General features: G+C 48.2%; 1 protein-coding gene across 1 annotated transcript in view; it reads right to left on the bottom strand.

The window, feature by feature from the left end:
* Map6 (microtubule associated protein 6) overlaps positions 1 to 17,052 on the bottom strand; it is a 67,612-nt gene extending 50,560 nt beyond the window's left edge. The window contains exon 1 of the mRNA XM_021201181.2: positions 15,177 to 17,052. Within this exon, the coding sequence (XP_021056840.1) occupies positions 15,177 to 16,468 (1,292 nt within the window). The 5' untranslated portion in view covers positions 16,469 to 17,052. The remainder of the gene's footprint in view (positions 1 to 15,176) is intronic.
* Positions 17,053 to 17,602: the final 550 nt, after the last annotated feature.

The raw sequence follows: 17,602 nt of genomic DNA, 5'->3' as shown, positions 1-17,602 counted from the left end.
GTAGCCCTGGCTGTCCTGGAACTCACTTTGTAGACCAGGCTGGCCTTGAACTCAGAAATCCGCCTGCCTCTGCCTCCCGAGTGCTGGGATTAAAGGTGTCTACCACCACACCCGGCTCATCTCATTTATTTTTAAGCTAGTTGGGGATAAGCTTAAACTGATTGTACTACAGGGTCTCGCTCTAGGATAGCTGGCCTGGAACTTAAAGCAATCTTTCTACTGTAGCCTCTCAAGTGCTGGGACCTTCATGGCTGGGGCATACCTGGCTAGGGTACAACAATGATGTACCTGGCTGGGATGGACCTGGCTTAAGATTTAAAAAAAAAAAAAAAAAAAAACATTATCAGGGTTTGAACCCAGCATTGTGTACATGCTGGCTAAGCATCTTACCACTGTATTCATGCATGTGCATCAGATGTATACATCTAAGACCCCATGGAACTGGGGTTATTAATGACTGTAAACCTCCATGTGGGTGCTGGGAATCGACCCCAGATCCCCTGTAAGAGCTAGTGCTCAGAACCACTGAGCAATCTCTCTGATTCCTAAACATACTCTATTTTACAGCCCTACAGAATCATGAGATAGATGCCAAACCCCTAGAAAGCTCGCTGGGACTCTTGGGCTCTTGGAGACATAAAAGGATAAAATTGTCAGAGAAGTACAAATGGCTGTTGAACTGAGATGTCTTTATAGTCTAGGGAGTTTGTGCACAACTAACTCAGGTGCAAATGTTTGCTTAACTAGGGCATCATTGCATTTCTATCCAGAGTTTGTGCACAATCCATTCACATCCTGACTGGTGTCACCTAGGAAGTTAAAAGCCTGAACTCTGACCAGCTGGATAGAGGAAGGGGACCAGTGGGCATGGGGAGGTCAGAGGCAAAGGGAAGAGAAGAGGATAAAAATGTATTATATACATGCATGAAAATGTTATAAATAAATTTATTATTATGTCTAATTAAGGTATGTTAATGACAAATATTAAAATCAGACTTGAGACGCCAGGCACAATGGTGCACGCCTTTAATCCTAGCACTCAGTAAGCAGAGGCAGACAGATCTGAGTCTGAGGCTAACTCAGTCTATAGGGCAAGTCCCAGGGCAGCCAAGGCCACACAGAAAAACACTGGAAAAACAAAAGGGGGGGGGGGCTGGAGAGATGGCTTAGAGGTTAAGAGCACTCACTGCTCTTCTGAAGGTCCTAAGTTCAATTCCCAGCACCCGTATGGCAGCTCACAGCTGTCTGATACCCTATCCTGGAGTGCAGAGGAACATGCACACAAAGTACACATATGCACAAAATACACACATACATAAGCCTGAACAAAAGAATCAAACGTCAGTGAAAGTTAGAACATGAGTTTTTCTACCACAAACACAGCTCTGCGTCCATTTTCAGAGTTAGCTCGTTCATTGCTAACTGCTGTCCTTAAGGTTCAGTTTATCTTTCTTTCTTTTTTTTAAAGAGCTTTTTAAAAAAAGTTTTATTTATTTAATGTCCATAGGATTCTGCGCGCATATATGCCTGCATTTAAGAGGAGGAGAGCCCCAAATCTCATTATAGATGGTAGTGAGCCACACTGTAGTTGCTGGAAATTGAACTCGGAACCTCTGGAAGAGCTCTAAACCTCTGAGCCATCTCTTCTCCCGCATATTTTTCTTGTTTGAGATATGCAATGTTTTCATGAATATAAAGTAGCAGGAACTTCACCTCCCCCGTTTAATTTATATTTGCAACGACAAAGTATAAATCAGCAACTTGGACACTGATGGACAACATACGCCCTTAGAAAATCCCACTGGGGCATCCCATGATTCTTTTCCCAGGAATCCAAGAATCCCAGGTAGGTAAGCAGTGCTCAGCCCCAGAGTAACAGTGATGGGCTTGTTTGTCATTTATTAGGGCAAGGCACTGTGTTAAATCCTGCACACATCACTTATTCAATTGTTTAACAGTCCAGCTGCAGGCTGGCAAGGTGGCTCAGTTCAGTTCCCAGCACCCATGATGAATGGTTCACCTGTAACTCCAGTGCCAGGGAATCTGATGCCCTTCCTTTGGCCCCCATGGGCTTTTGAACTCACAGATGCATAGACCACTCCACACACATATATTCACATAATTAAAGAAAAAGTAAAAATTAAAAAAAAATCTAGCTGCAAGCAGGGCATGGTGACACATGCCTATAATGCCAGTGCGTGGGAGGACTGAGACTTGACAACTTAGCTAGAGTGTCTCAAGCACAATCTATTAAGAATCTACGAAGTGTACAGGGGTAACAGCTGAAATGCCCAACAAAGGGGAGGGAGAGCCTGTAGAGACCATATCCAGAGGTTAGGCAAGGGCCCCAGTTGAGGGCTTGGGTCCACCCACTCATCTCCAAATTTTTAACCCAGAATTACTCCTGTCTAAAGGAAATATGGAAACAAAGTGTGGAGCAGAGACTGAAGGAATGGCCACCCAGAAGCTGCCCCACTCAGACAGCAAACCCAAGACACTACTGTGGATGCCAAGAAGTGCTTGCTGACAGGAGCCTGATATAGCTGTCTCCTCAGAGGCTCTGACAGAGCCTGACCAATACAGAGGCAGATGTTCTCAGCCAACCATTGGACTGAGCATGGGTCCCCAATGGAGGAGTTAGAGAAAAGACTAAAGGAGCTGAAGGGGTTTGCAACCTCATGGGAGGAACAAAAATATCAACCAACCAGACCCCCCCAGAGCTCCCAGGGACTAACCACCAACCAAAGAGTACCCATGGCTCCAACCACATATGTGGCAGAGGATGGTCTTGTGGGACATCAGTGGGAAGAGTGGCCCTTGGTCCTGGGAAGACTCGATGCCCCAGTGTCTGGGAATGCCAGGGTGGAGGGGAGGCAGGAGTGGGTGAGTGGGTGAGGGAGCACCCTCATAGAAGCAGGGAGAGGGGAGATGTGGTAGAGGCTTTCCAAAGGGGAAACCAGGAAAGGGGATAACATTTGAAATGTAAATAAATAAAATATCCAATACAAAAAAAGAATCTACTAAGTGTTGGGTTTCAGACCTGAGACAAGTGGCTGAGACGCCTATTTGACATACCAAAGTGGACCTAGCCTTCAGGTTTTCCCAGAATCCCTCAGTCCCTACTTGTTACAGGGTATGGCTGGCATATCCCACCTCTACCTTGAACATTCCAGGCTTCCCTACCCCAGAGCTCTTCCCTATATAAGCCAGACATTCATTCTGCTCTCTGTCTCTGTCTCTGTCTCTTGTTTCTGTCTCTCTCTCTCTCTCTGCATTTCTTTCTCCCTGCATGCACTCTCTCACTTTCTCTCCCCCACATCTGTTTTCCTGTCTGTGTGGCAGATTCCCCTGGGCTCATTCCTTAGGGCCTGTGAACCCACAGGAGAGTTGCCTCCAATAACCCCACCTTGATCCTTCTAATGACTTATTTTGTCGGCAGAGAAAACCTGTTATTAAGTTCCAAGCTAGGTTCTGAGCAATCTGTCAGTGATGACTGAAGCGGGGAAGAGAGGCATGGGTTATATGGAATGTTGGGTCTTTCACCAACCTACAAGGTGGGTGTCACTGGATCTGTTTTACCAATGAGGAAAGAGGTTAAGTCACATGCTCAATGTCTTGTAGCTAACACGTCAGACAGCAATGGAACCTAAAGCCCCAAGCAAAGATAGATATCTGAAAGGAGCTGGAGTGTGGGTAAGTATTGGGCTTCCTCCTGGCCTTTCCCTTCCTCGTCTCTCACCAGACCAGATGCTCCCACAGACAGGTGTCTGTGTAACTCATCTCCACGCCACCAAGTCCTGGCCTGGTGAGAGCCGCTGTGAGAAGCCACAGGTGTCGCCTGGAAGAGTAAACGATAGACTTCCCTCCCAGCCTACCCTGTTCCTCCTCTCATAACAAGAGCAACAAGGCAGCCAGCACTGACTGTGCCTGTTGTCCTGCATGGGCAATAACCTCCTCCATGGTCATTGTGACTCTGTGAGGTCACTACGGTGTTACTGACCCCGTGGAACTGACCTTCCCACGACCACACAGAATTTTAAGTTAAAGTCCAGGATTCAAACTTCTGGTTCTGATGGCCACCAACTCCTTAAAACACCAGGGCACCTCTCAGATACAAACAACTCCTCCTTCCACCGTCTTCCAGTAGAATCCCCCAGCCCCTGCAGAGCCCTGCAGGACTCCGATTCTGCCCCTGATTTTCTCCTTCACAGTGGCCTGCCTGCAACCCAGACATATGAATTCATGTGTTCTCCCATATGACAGCAGTCCCCTGCACACGGGATCCTGTGCTTGTCACTGGGAACAGAGAGGCTCGGTGCCCCAGCCTTTCATGCTTTTAAGATGCTGCAGTGAACTTGTAATAAAACTATTAATCCCCCTGCATTATTATTATGGAATTAAGACCACGTAAATCCAACCTAATTCCCCGCTTGCTTTTAGCTTTTACCGTATAAGCCTCTTTCACAACAGACTAAAAGCACCACAGAATAGGAAGGATTTAGAAGGAAGATGGAAGAGGTTCAGAGGGAAAACCGAAGTGAAATTCACATTAGCTAAGTGTGGGTCTCAGGATGATGGGATTGGGCCAGAGCACCTGTGATGTCAACGTGCAAACAAGGCTGAGAACCCCCAGGGAAAGCATCAGGTGTGGAAGCAGGAAGGCTAGACTCACAAGCTAGGCCTGCTCCTAGAAAGCTCGGACATGGAGCCAAAGTGCTGGGCCTCACCTTGGAGGGACAGGAGCCCACAGAGAGCTTAGGACAAGGAGGCAGATACCCTTTATCCAACTCCAACACACAAACAAGGTTGATGGAGGTTGGTTATACATGTTTAGGAGAGGGGGACCAGCAGAGGTTTAGGAAGTCAGGCAGCAGCCCTTTCTAGAACAGTGTGCTGAACCAGAGAGCCGGGGGACACCAGGGACATGCTGAGGCTGCACAAGTCAGACAGGGCCATGGCTCGGAATGAGGAGATGAGAATTTCCGGGCCTGTCAAACCACTGACCGACTACGAGGTCTCAGTCCCCACCTTTCCCTAACGACTCTACATTCTTACGTGGTAATGTTAGCCTGACTAGCTCAGATGACAAAGGCAAGTGGACCTCTGTTAGTTAGAGGGCCTGGTCTACACAGCAAGTTCAAGGCCAACCACCAGAACTATGTAGATTTACCTTAAACGATCATCGAGAAGCCCAAATAGGAGCTTGGAAGACAACTACGACCTGATCAGTGAGGTGCTTGTGTCACAAGCGTGAGGACTTGACTTCAATACCCAGCAAGCACGTCAAAAGCCAGGCATGTGGCACGGGCTGGAGAGGCAGAGGCAGGAGGCTTCTAGAGTTTTCTGGCAAGGCAATGCCAAAAGCAAACCCCAGGATCTAGTAAGAGAACTTGTCTCAAAAATTAATTAATTAATTAATTAATTAATAAAATAAAAATTAAAAAAAAATGTTGACCTCACCTGAAGTGTGATGGCCAAGGCTGTCCTTTCTTTCACGTACACACACTCCTAACTAAGTAAAGATCGATGAATGAATTTGGCGGAGAATAAGCCCTCAGCAAATGCACCTGAGGCGCAGCACTGTCCCCTCTCTCCAGCGCTGCTCTCTTGCACTTTAGCCTTGTCTGCCTTTCTTCTACTCACTGCATTTCATTTCGAGCGAGCCTTCAGGTGGAAAGATCGAGAAAATGCACTCTAGGAAATGTCACCACGTGGGCCAATTTTCTGAAGTCTGTAGGAAACAGACAGTGACCGCAGGGCGCAGCACGGTGGAGGAGGCGATGTTTACCCGGCTCTTAAGGGTTTTGTGGCTTGAGGTCTGGGCACAGTTTCTCACCACATTAGGCTAGACCCTGCAAAAGCCTTTCATTCATGTGCACATAATTACACATCCGTGTGGGCTAAGTGAGGAGAGCCGGTCTTTCCTTCACCTTCGTCAATGTGTCTTGCCAATGGGGAGCAGCTAGGAGGTAGAGACAGCCAGTGGTGGGCCTTGCTCTCCTCTTGGGTGGAAAGGGAAGCATGGAAACCAACAACCTGTCCATCATTCATGTCTCTTCCCTCCGTGCCTGGGAGATCAGCCCATGCTGAACTCTGATCTTGGCATCCTTCCCTTCTCTTCTCTCAGCCAGACCAGCATCCATGGGGTTGGTTCTCACTAACAGCCGGATGTTGCTCAGATCTGTCTTCTGTTCTGCCCTTTCTCCTGAGCATCAAACTATACCTTCATTTAGTCACTTGGTATTTTGATTTAAAAAATACACCTAGAACAAAGTCTATACGTCTTGACTCTTGGCTCATATAGACTCATAATGCACTATCGCACAGGAGGACAGACAGAAGACAGACTTCTCCAACGCCTTGGAAGGTTCCTCGACCTTCTTTTCAGCCAACTATCCACCCCCACCCCCATCCAGAGCACCCCCTATTCTAACTTCCACCCGCATTCCCGTTTGTTTTTGAACTTAGTATAAAAGGGGCATGCAGAAGATGTAGGTGTGGTTATTCTCTTTCACTCGCCATGGTGTCTTTTTCATCGCTGGGTAGCAGGGTGGTTCTCAGTTGGGAATAAATTCCTGTCCCAACAGGATTATTTTATGGAGATATTTTTACTGCTACAACTCAGGGCAGGGAAGGATAGGAAATTCCACTGGCATGGTGTGGGTAGAGGCTGTGAGTAGAAGCCAGGAACAAAGTGCACCAAGCCAGTGTACAAAGCAGCCCTTCATAAAAAGGAATTGTCCAGTTGAATATGTCTAAATGCTGAAACAGAATATCTCTGTGCATGAGTCTCCTAAGCAGCCATAACAAACTGCCAGGGTGGAATGGTCCGAAAAACACAGAAAGCTGGGCCTGGGAGCAGAAATCTGTAATCCCAGCTACTTTGGAAGCTGAGATGGTAAGGAAGGTCACAAGTCAAGGCCGTCTTCAGTGGCTTTCAGGCCAACTGGGGTAACTTAGTCAGACTTGGTCCAGAAAAAAATAGACTTGATGATGATGTAGCTCAATGGTAAAGCGCTTGCCCAACATGCATAAGACCCTAGATGCATCCCAAGGAGAGATAAGGAAGGAGAGAGGGAGAGAAGGAGGAAGAGAGAACAGAGAACCCATACAAATTTATTAGGAAGTTGTGCTGTTCAGTCATTGTAAGGGATCTCACTGGGGACTGTGAAGAGTGGAACATATTTCCTTGACCCTGCGAGTCCCAGACTCATCCCTCCAAGTCCATCCTTCCCACTGCTGGCAAAGTCACCTTTCCTAGAAATCTCCCACCTCATTCTGACCTTCCCTTTGCTTATAGGATAAGGAGCTGGCCGGAGCCTGTCTGAGTCCCTCTTTGAGAACTGCCCATATCTCCGCTAGTACTTTTCCTCAGATGGAGCCCTTCCCTGCTTAGTGACCACTTAGGGACAAGCCTTAGCATACCGGTCACATTCTCTAGTGAGCCCGCTCTGGATAACATTCCAGTAGGGTGGAATGAACTTGTCTCTCTGTGTTCCGCCCCACCCTACACCAGTAACTGCTCAGCACATGTGCTTGGGCTCACACAAGCTTTTGCAAGCATGGGACTCTTCATCATCCAAAAACTTAGTTCAGAGACTGACAGAGTAGACACAAGCATTTGGTGGCCTGAAACCAAGCTGAGAACACATGTTAATGTGACCTGGGAGGAGGAGTCCCAAAAGGCGGGGAAGACCAACATACACAAAGTCTGTGCTTCTAATGGTCTAGAAACCTAAGGACACACAAGGCCTAACAGCTCAGAGGGACCACCCCAGAAGTGACAGTTCTACTCTTGCAGGGCTTATAGAGTGACGTAAGGCTTCTAGACTTCTGACAGGCACACAGGAGGCCCTCGCTAGCTTCTCAGGGAACATCTTGAGATCTTTTGGTTTGCAGGTTCAGGCCCATCCTGACATTGACCCCACTCGTCAGAGGATAACTGGTACAACCTGTGATGCCATTGCTGTTGTAGGGACGGCCTCTCAATCCTGACAGACATTTGTTGGATTGTTTCCATGCTGTGTCTGGAACACTGATTCTTTATACCCAGCTTGACTGGTTTTTGTTTGTTTGTTTATAGTGTATGTCCGAATGATTCTCTAGAATTACCAGTGCAGGTTCTCTTTTCTGGAGGAGTCTTGGCATTACACCCCTGAAACTGACATGTACAGGAAAGACTAATGACCTAATTAACCCCAACAAGACCAGCCTTGGAAAAAGAGAGAAAGCACAAATGAATGCTAAGTGTGAAAAACACAGCTACAGGCAAATAGATATATTTAAATTTTCACAAGAATGCTATTACCAAGTTTATGTCCATAACACTTGAAATTAGAAACTAGAAAATGTCAATTTCTATTGCTGGAACTGGCTCAAGAAGAAATGAAAAAAAAAAAACCCAAATAAATAACTCACAATGAAGATGTCTAAATAGTAGTAAAATATATTCCTGAAAAAGAACCAGTAGGTGTACAGGAGAATTTTATCAGATAGTCAAAGGAAAGCCCCTTCTACACAACTTGGTCCAAACAATTGAAAAGTATGGAAGTCAATTCGTCTAGATTTATAACCTCAATCCCAATATTATTTGAGCACAATGTGGAAAAATTGAAAATAGCAGACCAGTTTCACTTATAAACTCACATGTCAATATTTTAAGTTATAAACAGCAAGCCAAGTTCTACATAATAAAGATATTTCTTTTATCTAAGCAAGGATTATCTCAGGACAAATAATATGGCTTAGCATCAGGAAGAACTATCAGTATTAAAAAGTAAAACCAGACATCAGTTGATATAGAAAAATTACTCAATAGGATCTAACAGCCATCCATATTTTTTAAAAACTCGGAGCAAAGTAGGAGAATGAGAAGTTTCCTAAGCTGTTCCCTGAAAAGCAGAGCAGACTTCATCCTTAAAGATGAACTGTTAGAAGCCATCCTGTGTCCCTAGACAGACATCTGTTGTCATGGACCGCTCGAAACAACAGATGCACTCTAATCAAGTCAGAACACAACACAAACAAGGCACAGACACATTGGAAGCATGGCAACAGATTACTACTTGCTAGAAATACATAATCATCCCCTTGACAGAGCTGATTACAGTGTGGTAAGGTTCCCAATCACAAGATTAACTTAGAGAAATAGATGTATTGGAGCAATAATAAATTAGTGGATGTAGCAAAGATGTTCCTCCCAAGAGGAACAATAATTAAAGGATAGTACAAAATAAGAGAAAAAGAGTGTGTGGTATTCGCTTAGGCTAATGAAACGGAAAAGGGGATCCAGAAATGATACCCAAGTATATGTGCCACTTATGTGCTGGAAGAGACGTCATCTATTCAGGGGGAAAGGTAAGCCTTAAAAGGGGGGGGGTAGGGGCTGGTGAGATGGCTCAGTGGGTAAGAGCACCCAACTGCTCTTCCAAAGGTCCAGAGTTCAAGTCCCAGCAACCACATGGTGGCTCATAACCATCTGTGACAAGATCTGACTCCCTCTTCTGGAGTGTCTGAAGACAGCTGCAGTGTACTTACATATAATAAATAAATAAATCTTTTTAAAAAAGGGGGGGTAGGACAATGACAGCTGTGAGGGGAGAAGGGGAATTTGTTTTTTCAGGTTTACTTTATTTCTATTTGTGTGTGTGTGTGTGTGTGTGTGTGTGTGTGTACCCTGGAGCTGAATTACACATCCTTATGAGCTGTTTATGGTGGGTGCTGGGAACTTGAGCCTACTGCGAGAACAGCCATCTCTCCTTATTGCTGAGCCCTGGGGGATCAGATCCCTAACACATTCTACACTCGAAGACAAAAATCCAATGAGTTTGCTACAGACTTAACTATAAAAAGATAAATAAAAAACTCTGTGTGTATGATTATATATTCACATAAGATCTTGTGGAGGGAAATTATGTAAGTGAAGGATGTTGCAGACTTGAACAAAAAGTGTGTTTAATGTGTCTGCCTACAGATACTTTAAAAGTGGACAGTGCTGTTTTAACAAAGAAAGCCCTAAGTCTTGCTTAGCTCCAAGAATAGATTTTGGAGTTCCACTTTAAACTCGCCAAACAGGATCTGAAGACAGGCCCTGGGGACCTGAAGCTTGGAAAGTTCTTCAGAAGGTTCTTCTACATCCTGAGGTTTGAGAATCAAACCAAGAATTTAGAATGTTCAGATGTCCAGGCTTTATACCCTAGATGCACTGCATCAGAACATCTGGGTGGGACATCTATACATCAGCATTTTCAAAATAAATAAATAAATAAATAAATAAATAAAATTTAAAAAGTGTGTATAACCATTTGTGTGCATGTGCACATGTGAACACATATGCACACGCATGTGGAGGTCAGAGGTTGATAGCAGGTATCTTCCTTGGTCATGTTCCACCTTACCTTTTGGCATAAGATCTCTCACTGAATCTAGAACTCACTCACTCAGCTAGGCTAACTGGCCATTGAGCTCCACAGATGTCATTGTTTGCGCCAGGGCTGGAGTGACAGATGCATGCTGCCCCACCTGACATTTTTATGTGAGTTCTGGGCATCTGGGCTCTCGTGCTTGCACAGCTATCATGCTACTAACTGAGCCGTCTCTCCAGGCCCTGCATTAGCATTCTTAGAGACTGTACTATGCAGAAAGGTTGAGCCACTTGCCCTAGGTGAAGACTTGTGTGGGTCTATCTGCCTTTCCCCAGGTGAGCATTTCCTTCTGGAATAACATGGCAGAATTCAGGCTTTATTCTAAAGGAGACATGACCCCCTCCCTTGAGTAGGATTAAAGCTTACTCATTGGTCTCCCCCCAGCACCTTGGTTGGCATCAAGCAGGGCTTGGGGGTCATTATATACTGTAAGTTCAACCACATAAAACTGAAGGAAATTTATCAATATGGAAGTGAATAAAATTTTCACTAAGCCCTAAAAGTCCCATATGACCAATTCCTAGAAAGAATTCAGCTGTGAAATATACAAACACGACAAAACAAAGCCCTTCATCTGAGCACTCAGGAGCTGGGGAGATGTGGGCAAGTATATCGTATACATAAGCAAAGACAAAAGAGTTCGCATCACACATTGTGACTAGAAAGGAAGGACTCATTTGGAAAGGCAGGACAGAGGAAGGAGCCAAGAGGCCAGCAGCTGAGGCTGTCTTGCGATGTTGCTAGGACTTGGGCAGAGGAAAATTAGGGAAGTATGCAGTTGGTGCATAGCGTGCAAGCCAAGTCGGCCTGCCGTCCCTAACCCTTGCACAAGGCTGGAAGGCAGACACCAAAGGCTCTTTCCCTTCTGACTTCCTGCTATTGTTTTCATCTTTCAAGTATTTGCCTCTGGTTTACTAATTTCACCTCCCAGAGCCTCCCCTGATTACATCCTGGAAGAGGTTGTCATTAGCATTGCTGCAGGAGCACCTGGTGCCACATTCATCCCTGTTAGCAGACAGCCAGGGCAATGGGGTTAACTGGGAGGGGAATTTTAATGCCTTCCTTACGACTCATCTATCTCCTAATTGAGGATGTGAGGTCGAATGTCACAAATGACTCCCCAATAAAATCTACCTTTAAGACATGGTTCTTGATTTTATAGTATTATCTATGTCAAAAGACTATGTTAAAATTTTATCAACCTCATGATTATGGATAATGGCAAAGATACCCCCAGATACCACTCACACCTGCTGATAAGGACGATTTCTCAAAATCAGAGCAGCCCAGGGTAGCTGATGTTATTCACCACTGACTGTGCACCAGCACATATATGATTCTGCATGCAGAATGTGCGTTGTATCACAGACCAGTGCATGGTGATGATGGAGCACATGTCCTTTTCTCTTACACTGCTGCCATGTGATGGATGTCTCTTGTAAAGCCCAGGAGAGGGACCAGCCGCCATGGAGAAGAGAAGGTCGTATAAATTAAATTGCCATTGATGTGGAGCCTCATTTGGTTTCTATGGTGACACCAGGCCTCTCTACAATGGACATGGGGCATATTTAAACCAAAGAGCTCTCCAGAATCATAGCAAGGAAAAGAAACGTCAGACAATAGGGGAGGGGAAAAAAATAGAAAACAATGTTCCAAATAGGCCTATACATCCCAGACATGTTTTATCTATACTATGTTTATGTTAATTTATAGAATATATTACTTCTTCACAGATACTTCCACCCAAAGTCCATTTCTCTGGAATTGATTAATGTTTCTTATAAAACAATAGCAACAAAGTAAGTCTTGCAATAAATTTGTCATAAATTCAAATTGTTCATTAAAGAAATGTCTGTTTTTTTAGAAAGACACATGTTCTTAATATTTCAAAATACAACAAAAGGGCACGGATGGTCACAAAGTCAAATATATGTATTTTACACAAAATGCGATTTAAAAAGAATCGACGTGTTCAAAGATTGTTCATAATAAGTTGATGGAATCCTGACAGCAGATAAAAGTGATCCCGCTCACCGGCTTCAAGAGACTCATGTCCCCTACACGAGTCTAAGCAGCCAGTATTTGTGTAATCGGAAAGTGGAGAAGGGCATGCATGCCTACCACAGGTAAGGCTTTGTTGCAGGGTGGAGTGCTATTTGGAACAAAGGCACAGGCCAATACTTGAAGCGAGTCGTCACATCTGAGGGGCATGCTCATTCTCGAGTTGTCTGACCCAGCTTCCACAAATAGAACAACTCCAGCCAGCTCAGAAACATAAACTGAACACGATCACCCAAGGCGGTGTGGGAGCCTTGGCCCTCTGAATCCAACTGGCATGCTCTCTATAAAAGGTGAGAAGGGGCAGATCCTGCTGGGTGGATCCACCCGCCAGGTTCCACCCGTAAGGTTCCACCCACCAGGGCGTGGCAGAGTGGAAGATGAAAGGGGCAACAGGAATCCAGTGCCAGGGTACCCACAGACCAACCTCTCAGATAAATGAACTAGGGTTTGTGAACACAAGAACCATGGAAGAATCAGAAACTCACACGTATCTTGGCTTGTGGGTGTTTGTTTCCATCTCTCTTTTGATCCTCCGTTGCTAGTATAAACATTATTATGAGAACCCCACTTCCCTGTGGCTGTCCAAGGAAAAGGAGCTTCGTCCTTGTTTGACCCAGAGCTTCGAAAGGAAGTAATATACTACTGCTGGAAGGTCAGCCTGGTTGTGATACCAGTTAACCCAGAGAGAGGAACCTGGTGGGAGCCAGAATGCAGGAAGACATGGAAGTCTGAGGCAGGGCTCTGATTTTGCCTTAACAATAGAGTCTCTATTTGTGCCATTCTTCTGTCTGCATGAGAGGAGTGCCTGCCATGTCTACTGAAGAGTCCACACACAGGGTTAGCAGAAGACACTAACTCCGTAGCCCTGCCTTCCGCACTTAGGAAAAGGGCACCTAACTGACTGTGGCACGGAATGAAGACCTCAGGAGTCACAGCTGCACAAGGCTAGCTCCATCATTATCATGCACATCTGCTTCCTCAGTACCCAAGCCCGGTGTTGCTACATGTTCAAGTCAACCAGGATCTATCAGCTTGCTGACGTTGGTAGAAACATAAAGGAAGGCCCGAAAGCTAAATATTCAGAAATGTGCACTGGATGGATGTGAGGTGAGAAAGCAGGCCAGAAGGGCCAAGGCTGCATGCAGCACAGGGAGAATTGTATAAATGGGGTGTGTGTGAAGGAAGATGGGGGAGGGAGATGTTTCCATGCTTGAAAGCATTCATTTTCAAGGAATGTGAATGTGACAGAGGATAAGGGACACATTAATGGCTGTCCTCTGAGAGGTCCCACCCAGCAGCTGACTCAGACAGATACAGACATCCACGGCCAAACGGTGGATGGAGCTTGGGGAATCTTGTGGAAGAATAGGGGGGAAGGATTGTGGTCCCCAAAGGAGATAGGAACTCCACAGGAAGATCAACAGAGTCAACTAGCCTGGACCCTTAGGGGCTCTCAGAGACTGAACCCCAAACCAAAGAACATACAAAGGTTGGACCTAGACCTCCCTGCACATATACAGTAGATGTGCAGCTTGGTCTTCATGTGGGTCCCAAACAACTGGAAAGGGGGCGATCCCTAAAGCTGTTGGCTGTTTGTGGGCTATGTTCTTCTAGCTGGGTTGCCTTGTTTGGCCTCAGTGGGAGGGGATTAGACTAGCCCTGCAGAAACTTGATGCACCAGGGTGTAGAGGTACTCAGGGGGAGACCCGACCCGCTTAGAGAAGAAGGGGGGCAGTGAGCAGGATGTAAAGCGAATAAGTAAATTAATTAATTGATCATTAATTAATTAATTAAAAAAGAAAAGATAAACATCTGAACACAAAGGAAGAAAGAAGCTGCCTCAACACGGGAGAGGGCTGGGGACATCTAGGAAGCAGAATCATAAATAAGGTGGCGTCACATAGGAGAGTATAATGGAAACAAAAACTATCACTACATCTCAGGCATGGCCAGTTGTCCCGAGTCATCTCTTTCTATCTTTCCATCGGCGAAAGCCATGTTTGGCATTTAGTCTATCCTCAAAACCGTACAGAACATCTCAGTTTAAATCAGTCCTTGTGTGGGCAGTCCTAAGTTGACTATTATTGATTCTGGCTTACAGATAAGAACTCGAGGCCCGGGACGGTTAAGAAGCTCACCCAATGTGTCAAAGCTACTGAAGAAGCAGGAGGGGAATGACTTCAAAGTACACTAGTGGTTGAAGAGCCAGTTGCAAGGAGCATGTAGCGAAATCTAGAAAAGGGTGTGGCGCTTGAGTGTCAGCCAGGAACTGGGAGAGAGAAAGAGTCCAGGAGAATGAAAGGGACTGGGGAGGAGAAGTGAGAAGCGAATGGGTGGAGGAGACTAGGAGGGCGGGAGCCAGGCTAAGACAGCAGGTGAACTGATGGGACAGGAGGAAACTGACAGGGTCTCTGTGGGGCAGATAAGGAGCTGAGCTAGGCAGCCAAGAGGAAAATGTGGCTTAAGGGTGGCACAAAAAACAAGCTGGGAAGACCAGTTTGGAAACTGTTAAGGGCTTCCCGACAGGGCGGGGCAGTGAAGTCTGGGTTGAAAAGGTTCTGGAATGTGGCTGGAGAGGGCGTGGTCTAGCCCTGGAGAAGACGCTGAATGCGGAAGCTTTCGGTGTGGGGGAAAATGGGGGGTCCTCGCGGGGATGAGGGTGACCAGCATCACCTGCTGCCCCTGTCTCACCTGTAGGAGCTGCTTACTGTACTCGTCACCTCCTCCCGGATTTGCCTGTTGAGGGCATCTGCCACCGCGCGCCCCTTGCCTCCTTCGGGCCCTGTGCCTTGGGCATGGGCAGCAGGTGTCTGCTCGTGCCCCTCCGAGCGACGCACCATCCAGGCCGGCCCCGCCTTCCTCCTAGTGTCGCGCTCGTCTGCACCAGATGCCTTTCCAGCTGCGGGGCCGCCCTCCTGGGTCTGGGACTGGGCGGGTGGCAGCGGCGTCTCCTCGTGCCCTTCCGTGCGAGTCACCATCCATGCGGGTCCCGCCTTCCTGCGTGTGTCACGCTGATCTGCACCGGATGCCTTTCCAGCTGCAGGACCACCCTCCTGGGTCTGGGACTGAGCTAGGGGCAGAGGCTTCTCCTCGTGCCCTTCGGTGCGAGTCACCATCCATGCTGGTCCTGCCTTCCTACGTGTGTCGCGCTGGTCTGCACCGGATGCCTTTCCAGCTGCAGGACCACCCTCCTGGGTCTGGGACTGAGCTGGGGGCAGAGGCTTCTCCTCGTGCCCTTCGGTGCGAGTCACCATCCATGCTGGTCCTGCCTTCCTACGAGTGTCGCGCTGGTCTACACCGGACGCCTTTCCCGCCGCCGGCACCCCGGCTCCTCCAGCACCCTCCGGGTCCCGGGCATCAGCAGAAAGTTGCATGGGCCCGCGCTCTTGGCTCTGAGGCCGACGCTTGGGCACCCCGAGAATAGGCGGGGAAGGCTGCGAAGTCGCAGGGATTTGCACCGGCTTGGGGATCCAGGGATGGTCCCCGCGCCGGGGCAGCGGCCAGGCGCGGAAGTCCTTCTGGTACTGGGTCTCGCGCTCGAAGGGGGCGTCGGACGGCTGGTACTCGCTGCGCGGCCGGCAGCTTGGCTCGGGCCGCTGCACTTTCCAGGCGCGGTAGTCCTGTCGCATTACCGAGTCCGCGGGGCCTGAGCCGGAAGTGGAGCCCGAGGCCGCGCCCAAGCCCAGCCCGCTCCGGCCGGGGGCGGCTGCAGTCTCGCGGTCGCCGCTGGGCCCGGGCGCTGGCCCTGTTGCCCGGGCAACTGCATCCGACTCTCCCTGGGCTGGCTGCGTCTCTATGGCGACAGCACGCGAGGGGGGCGCTAACGCGGGCTGCAGCGGAGCTGGCGGCTGCGGAGGGGCGCCTGGGTGTTCGGTGGCCTCCGAGTACTTGGTGAAAACCAGCGGCACCGCAATGTCCGCCTTGTCCAGCTGGTTCCAGAAGCGGGCGATGCAGCAGGCCCTTGTGATGCACGGCCACGCCATGTTAGCCACAAAGCCTTTTTTTGTGGTCCTAAATCAAATCTCCAATCTCCCTTTAACCCCAACCCAGACCCGCCAATGTGGTTCCCACCGCTTCCTCCCCTTAGAAGCCCTTTGCCTCGTCCTCCTCCCTCAGAGAGCACCCGGGGACAAGGTACCGCTGAGATAAAGTCCGTAAAGTCCCTGGATTGCCGGCTGCAAACGCCTGCTGCAGAGGACCTGCTGTGGGCAGTGAAGAATAGGAGCGAGGCTCAGCGTCCCAGAGTCCAGGCCTAGGGCGTCTGGGCGCGCCCTCTCTGCGACTGCGGTGTCTAGCAGACCCCGGCCGAGCAAGGAGATGCTTGGCAAAGAGGCTGTGGGCTTAAGCCATGGCGCAGCGAGAGGGCTGGGAAGGATCCGCAAGCAGGTTTTTTATCTCCTTTCCGTCTGGTTCAGCCGGCCGCCTAGCGAGGCTTGGCAGCGGTCACCTCCAACCCAGACAGAGCAGAGAGCAAAACGGCCTCCGCCGTAGCTATACCCCCGGTGATGCCGCAGCCGCTGCCGCCGTCGTCTTCTGCTGCAGAGAGACGGCCCCACCCTTTTTTGCGGCTCAGCAAGGGAGGTGGGGTGATCAAGAAAAGATGCTGAGAGTATGCGCGCTGCAGAAAAAAAAAAAAAAATCACCTGCTGTCGTCAGGGCGCGCAGCTGAGAGGTTGCCCTCTCCCCGTCCCCTCCTCCCTTCTCTCTGGCAGCTCCTCCCTCCTCTGTTCCCAGGCAACAGCAGAACTGGGTCCTTGATAGGTTCAAGTCCCAAGCTCCTGAGGACTTGCTGTCCTTGAGTTGCCAGCTTCACGTCCTAGAACCGAGTCTCTTCTCTTTCGTAAAATAGCCCCAACCAATGAATACTAATTTTTTAAAATGTAAGACGGCCCTGCCTCCATGAAATGTCTGTTCCAGACTAGATGCTATGGTTTCTTTTAAAAATCTTTTTTACTTTTAATTATGTGCTTTTGTCTGTATGTGGGTATATGCACATGGGCTCTGGGGCCTGCTGAGGCCAGGGGGCCAGAGGTAGGTTTCCCTGGTGCTGTGCAGGCGACTATGAGCTCCCACCCCACCCCACGTGAATGCTGGGACCCGGACTTGGGTCCTCTGGA

This window comes from Mus pahari, chromosome 1 (genome assembly GCF_900095145.1).
Source record: "Mus pahari chromosome 1, PAHARI_EIJ_v1.1, whole genome shotgun sequence".
Taxonomy (NCBI): Eukaryota; Metazoa; Chordata; class Mammalia; order Rodentia; family Muridae; genus Mus; species Mus pahari.
The sequence above is the reverse complement of the archived record's forward strand: the minus strand, read 5'-3'. Positions and strand labels throughout refer to the sequence as shown.